Raw genomic sequence first — 6,368 nt, 5'->3', positions numbered from 1 at the left:
GGGGGGCGGGGGCGGGGAGCCCAGGGGAGCCGATGGGGTCGCCCCGGGGGTCCCGGGGGAAGTGGAGATAGTGAAGGGGCAGCCGTTCGACGTGGGCCCGCGCTACACGCAACTGCAGTACATCGGCGAGGGCGCGTATGGCATGGTCAGGTGAGGGGGCGTTCCGGGGCAGGGGGCGTCTCAGGACGAGGGGGCTGGGGAGCGTCGGGAGGGGTGCTGAGTGCTTGTAGGGCCGTGCAGATCCGAGCGTCCTGAAGAGGCAGGGGCTTCGGGGGACTGGGGAGCGTCCCGGGGCGAGGGCCTTTGAGTGCTTTCTGGGGGAGGGGGCGCTGTGTGCGTTCCAGGGAGAGGGGCTTGGAGGCTCGGAACCGACCATTCTCTGATGAAGGGAGGGGCACCTGGGTGTAGGTAGGGCGGGGAACTGCGGGGACCCTATAGACACGGGGCCAGATGGAAAGAATATTCTTGGGAAGGTAATGTCCGTAGTGAAGAGGGAGTGAGGGACCTTTCTTTGGGGAGACGATGTATTGGATTCCCCCCAGGGAGGCCTGTCAAGGAGTTGGGAGAGAAGAAGGGAGCTCGGGGTGGGGCAGGGCGTTGGGCCTGAGGCCAGTGGCCCAGTGAGCCAGGGGGTATCCAGGAGTGCCTCCCTGCAGCTGTTGGGACCGGTCTGTGAGTTCAGCCGTCCCCACTATGTGCTCTGAGCCTTTGTTCTGGGAACATCTCTGCTGCCCAGGTACCTCTCCCTGACACCCCTGCCTGCCTTATCCCTTCCATCCTGTGACTCCCCCCTTCTCACTGTCTTTGCCTCGCTGTTCATCCTCCACTCATCTCCCAGCCCCTGGACCTGTCTTGCATCGAGGGAGCCCATCATGGGAAGGGGAGGAGGAGTGGTCAGGGCAACTAGAAGGGAAAGGGTTGAGGACAGGGGAAGCCAGTAAGCGGAAGGTCTCTTCCTCTGTTTGTGAAGTCACCGAAGGGCTGCCTGGCTGGTCCCCAGCTTTCTCCCTGGAGATCCCGGGCCTTCAAGGCAGGAAGGAACCAGCATTGTTTATAACTTGGCCAGAGCCCTCTCTGGCTCCCTCCCCTCCCTGCCAAGTCCTGGGTGGGGCCACCAGGCTTGGACTCCCCCTGTGGAAGACCACACCAACCCTATCTCTCTGGCCCTCTCAGCTCAGCTTATGACCACGTGCGCGAGACCCGCGTGGCCATCAAGAAAATCAGCCCCTTCGAGCATCAGACCTACTGCCAGCGCACGCTGCGAGAGATCCAGATTTTGCTGCGTTTCCGCCATGAGAATGTTATCGGCATCCGGGACATTCTTCGGGCACCCACCCTGGAAGCCATGAGGGATGTGTATCCTTCACCTTGGCCAGACAACTGGCCAGACACAGCCTCACAGCTGGGCTGGGAGCATGTGGGCTTGCTTTCCTTTTCTTTCTTCCCTTGTCATCCTCCAAAACAAACCCAGTTAAAAGAAACTTTCTGGCAGAAGAGAGGCCACAGAATGTAAGGGGACGGAAAGGAGGCCTCACGTGAATCTTGACCTGTGCAGCCAGGTGGTATGGCCTTGGGCAAGTCTGTTCACGAGGCTGTGCCTCTGCGAGGGGCTGGTGAGATGGTCTATGAGAGCATTGTATCTGATTGCATTTCTGTGACGCAGTCTAACTTCTGCCCACAGACAGGTCTTGCTGAACAGACCGAGGATTCTTTTCTCTCTGGGCCCTCAGACTGGAAGGCAGGCAGGCAGGAAGACAACGGCCCTATTGTGAGGACCTACTATGAGCCAGATGCAGGGCATGTCCAGGGCTTTGACATTTCTAATTCTGTCTCCCAACTGCCCCCTATAAAATGGGTCTCCTCAGCTCCATTTCACAGATGAGGAAATGGAGGCTCAGAAGCCTAAAATCAATGCTTCTGTTGTTGCCTCCCCACACCCCTGCCCTCCCCCAGATGAGACCCTGTCCTGCTCTCTCCAGGACTTTCCGTCCAGCCCCACCCCAGCCACCCGTGGGCTTGCTCCTTGCCCAGGGAGGGACAGCCGTGCTTTCCTGCCCTCCGCCCATATCACTTTCCTAGTGTGTTGTCCACTTCCTGTCTGGCTGTTTGCAGCTTATAACACACCCGTCACCATTCCCCCACCCCACCCATCCCCAGTCAGTCCCAGTTCTCCACCCAAGCCTGGGGGTTGGTGCTGCCGTGTCTGCAGCCCCCACCACAGGCTGTGGGCAGGAAACCTCCACGCTCACCTCCAGCTTGCCGTGTGACCATAAGCAAGTCGCTGCATCTTGCTGGGCCGCCTGGTCTTTCAAAGAGCAGGGCTGGTCCAGATGTTCTCAGCAGGCCTTTTGGAGGCTGATTCTCAGAGACAGTTCTGACATATTCTTGCAGAGACCAGCCAAGGGACCTTTCTGTATGTGTGTTTCATCTTAAAATGTAAAAGGACATCGGCTCCCCTGCCTCCTGAGGTATGGCCAGGTGCTCTTGGAGTGGGAGCGCGCTGTTGGGAGTTTCTCCTCATTTGTCTTGCACACACCATTCCCATAAGGCAGCCATTTATTTTTAAGCAAACATTTATTGCATGCCAGATGGCTGTTCATACATTGTCTCATTTAACCCTCTCAACAGCCATGTGGCTCAGGCATTTATAATCACAATGCTAGTTCATGTTTGCTGAACACTTAGAACGTGCCAAGCCCTGAGCTGGCTGCTCTATGTGGGTTATCTCCTCTCGTATCATCACAACCACACTCGAAAGAAGAATTCTCTCCCCTACTTTACAGATGAGGAAATAGAGGTGCAGGCAGGTTGATCTCACAAACCCAATGAGCAGTGAGTGGACTGGGGATTTCAGACAACAGCAGGTGAACCTCAGAACTTCTGCTCTTAACTGTGAAGTTCTGTCTCCTGCCGTTTATTGTCCCTATTTTCCCAGTAGGGAAACTGAGGCCCCCGAACTGAAATGCATTTGCTCAGGGTCACCAGCTGAGATGCAGCAGAGGCCACGAGCCCAGCTGCTGAGAAGGGGCCCAGCCCAGCTCATGATAGGGGTGGACAGATCTGTTGAGTCCTAGGGGTGCCAGCTGGAGGGGGTGTGAAGCCCAGTCACCAGAGCCGGTTCTTCTTAACCAAGTGCCTCCTACTCCCCCTGCCTCCGGGGGTCTCTGGCGCCATCTTCAGCTACATCGTGCAGGACCTGATGGAGACAGACCTGTACAAGTTGCTCAAAAGCCAGCAGCTGAGCAATGACCACGTCTGCTACTTCCTCTACCAGATCCTGCGGGGCCTCAAGTATATCCACTCAGCCAACGTGCTCCACCGGGATTTAAAGCCCTCCAACCTGCTCATCAACACCACCTGTGACCTTAAGGTCAGCGCACTGGGTGCCCATTCCTCCCCCCACCCCCACTCCCCCAGGTCCTGGGGCTTCCGGGTGCCCAGCAGTCTCCTGGAGTAGGAGGGCATCACAAGCAAAGGAAACAGCAGGGGCTGCAGAGGCCTTGAGCCCCAAGCTTAGCCTTCTGCTTTGGATTCTAGATCTGCGATTTTGGCCTGGCCCGGATCGCCGATCCTGAGCACGACCATACTGGATTCCTGACAGAATATGTGGCTACACGCTGGTACCGGGCCCCCGAGATCATGCTGAACTCCAAGGTAGGGGGCCACCCATCCCCAAAGGTCAGGGGCCAGGTCCCTGGAGGCCCCAGAGCCACCTCGGAGCCAGGCATTGACCACCATGGTGCAAGAAGTCTACCCTGCAGCCGTGTCACATGACTCTGGCCTTTAGGATCTGGACAGAAGCTAAGCATTAGCTCCCCGAGGCCCCTGCTCTCTGCACAGAATCTAGGTTGGGGTGACGGCAGCTGGGCCCTGTTGAGGCTGGCCCAGGAACCCACCGCTTTCTCCTGCTCCCCAGGGCTACACCAAGTCCATCGATATCTGGTCTGTGGGCTGCATCCTGGCGGAGATGCTCTCCAACCGGCCCATCTTCCCTGGAAAGCACTACCTGGACCAGCTCAACCATATTCTGGGTGAGGGGGCTGACTAGCTGTGTGGAAGGGAGGTTAGCTTATTGGAGGTGAGATTTCTTGAGGTTCGGGGTCGGTGAGTCTGCAGGAGTCAGATCAGGGGTACCAGCCTGTGTGGAGTCCCTTCAGCATCTCACAGTATTTCAATGAGGTAGAGATTACTGTCCCCATTTGATAGATAGGAAAAAGCAAGGCTATGCCCCACACTTAGAAGATGCTGGAGCTGGGACTGAACCTAGGGCTGCCAGAGACCAGACTCCTTGCTTCACCACAATTGTACTGGCTGGGAGATACCTGTCAGGGCCTGGAGCTGGGCTGGGAGGGTTTGGCTCTTGGCTCCTTCTGTTCCTGGAAGGGAGAGATCTCTCACCCAGGCACCTGCCCCGTGCACAGGTATCCTGGGCTCCCCCTCTCAGGAGGACCTGAATTGTATCATCAACATGAAGGCACGAAACTATCTACAGTCTCTGCCCTCCAAGACCAAGGTGGCTTGGGCCAAGCTGTTCCCCAAGTCAGACTCCAAAGGTGAGAGAGACATGGGGGGCTGGTATGGGATAAAAATTGGGTGCAGAGAGGGGTATGTGAGCCCAACTGCAGCCTGAGTAGATAGGCCCCCCCCCTGGGCCCAGAGAAGCAAAGCGATGCTGGGAACCCCCCAACCTTCCCTGACCCCTCACCCCTGCTTGTCCCTAGCCCTTGACCTGCTGGACCGGATGTTGACCTTTAACCCCAATAAGCGGATCACAGTGGAAGAAGCCCTGGCTCACCCCTACCTGGAACAGTACTATGACCCAACAGATGAGGTAGGCCTGTCACCAGCAGCCAGGCTGGCAGGTGTAGGGGGAGGGAGGTGGCGGGGGCATCCCTCAGTGCCTGGCCTGAGCCCGACTTCTTTGCCACCCCAGCCAGTGGCCGAGGAACCTTTCACTTTTGACATGGAGCTGGATGACCTACCCAAAGAGCGGCTGAAGGAGCTCATATTCCAGGAGACAGCCCGCTTCCAGCCTGGGGTGCTGGAGGCCCCCTAACCTGGACAGATCCCTCGGCTCCCTGGGGCCCGGTAAGTGCTCCCCACCACCCACGCACAGATTCACCCTGATACCAGGGTACCCAAAACACCATACAGTTGAAAGCTTGCTCATACCCTTGACCCATGTGGATGGTGGTGACAGAAGGGCCAGCGCCTGCCCAGGCCACAGACCCATGGTCCACCAGCCTCTGTGTCCCGCCTTTCTTCCCTCAGCCCCAGATGTCTCCCACCTGTCAACACCCAGCCTCCTCCAGCCCCAGTAGCCCTTCCAGGACCTCAGCCGTCACCGAGGTCCCCTCTCACCCACCTGAGGAATGGAGCCAGGCTTGGCCTCTCCCACTATGGGCAGATAGGCAGATGGGGCAGTAATTGCTTTGGGAGGAGCCAGCAGCACCCAGCCTGATTGAGATGCCAAGCTTTCTCACACCCGGTGCCAGCCAGGACAGCAGCTCACACACCTTTGGGGGGCCCTGAGGGGCCCGGCTTGCCCCACACTGCCCTTCTTCCTGCCGCCAGCCTCCTTTCTGCCAGCTGCAGAATGATAGAGGGAAGGCAGGCACAGCTGGGTCAAACCCCAGCTCTGACATGTAGTACAAGCTGTGTGACATTGCGTAAGACTCCATACCTCAAGCCTCAGTGTCCTGGGGACAGCCCTGACCATGAAAGCAAACACTTTCAGAGCATGAAGCATTGTGCTAAGAGGCTCATGAGTACGAACTCGTCTAATTCTGATAGCAGTACTGTGAGATACGTACGGACTAATATATCCCTATTTACAGAGCAGGAAACTGAGATCCATCCCACTCATCTGTGAGGATGAAATGAGAGACGTGGAGGGCAGGGCTCTGGTGGGTGCTCCCATGGGTGCTAATGGTTCCTTTCCTGCCGCCCTTTCTGTTTAGGCCCTGCCTCCTGCCTGCCCCTTCCCTGCTGGACTGTTAGAAAATGGACACTGTGCCCAGCCCAGACTCTGGCTGCCCAGTCGGGGCAGAGGGCGGGCCTGACCACCTTCCCTCGCTTTGCTCGGGCCTCCCGCGTTCCGTAGGCCCAGGCTCCCTCCATTCTGCCCCCACTCCCAGGACCTGAGGAGCTCAGGTGGCCCCAAAGCCGATTCCCCTCAGCTGCTCTGCTTCCCTGGACCCCAGCTTTCCCAGTCTCTGGTAGTTCTGGAATCAAAGGGCTCTGGCTGTCCCATGGCCTACCGGGGTGGGGGGGAAGCAAGTCGCTGCATCTTGCTGGGCCGCCTGGTCTTTCAAAGAGCAGGGCTGGTCCAGATGTTCTCAGCAGGCCTTTTGGAGGCTGATTCTCAG

General features: G+C 57.9%; 1 protein-coding gene across 2 annotated transcripts; it reads left to right on the top strand.

Moving 5' to 3' along the window:
* Positions 1-6: 6 nt before the first annotated feature.
* Positions 7-6,267, top strand: MAPK3 (mitogen-activated protein kinase 3). 2 transcript variants are annotated; one of them, XM_019648408.1, is made up of 9 exons: positions 7-150; positions 1,174-1,356; positions 3,181-3,370; positions 3,538-3,654; positions 3,917-4,031; positions 4,422-4,553; positions 4,722-4,831; positions 4,934-5,088; positions 5,961-6,267. In XM_019648408.1, exons 1-8 carry the CDS (start codon positions 143-145, stop codon positions 5,054-5,056), a joined length of 978 nt encoding a protein of 325 aa, XP_019503953.1. In that variant the 5' UTR covers positions 7-142; the 3' UTR covers positions 5,057-5,088; positions 5,961-6,267. The 2 variants fall into 2 exon arrangements, with proteins under 2 accessions (XP_019503953.1, XP_019503954.1); XM_019648409.1 differs by lacking the exon at positions 4,422-4,553.
* The last annotated feature ends 101 nt before the right edge of the window (positions 6,268-6,368 follow it).

This window comes from Hipposideros armiger, unplaced genomic scaffold, assembly GCF_001890085.2.
Source record: "Hipposideros armiger isolate ML-2016 unplaced genomic scaffold, ASM189008v1 scaffold_126, whole genome shotgun sequence".
NCBI classification, from domain to species: Eukaryota; Metazoa; Chordata; class Mammalia; order Chiroptera; family Hipposideridae; genus Hipposideros; species Hipposideros armiger.
Note: the sequence above shows the minus strand (reverse complement) of the source record. Positions and strands in the feature narration are given on the sequence as shown.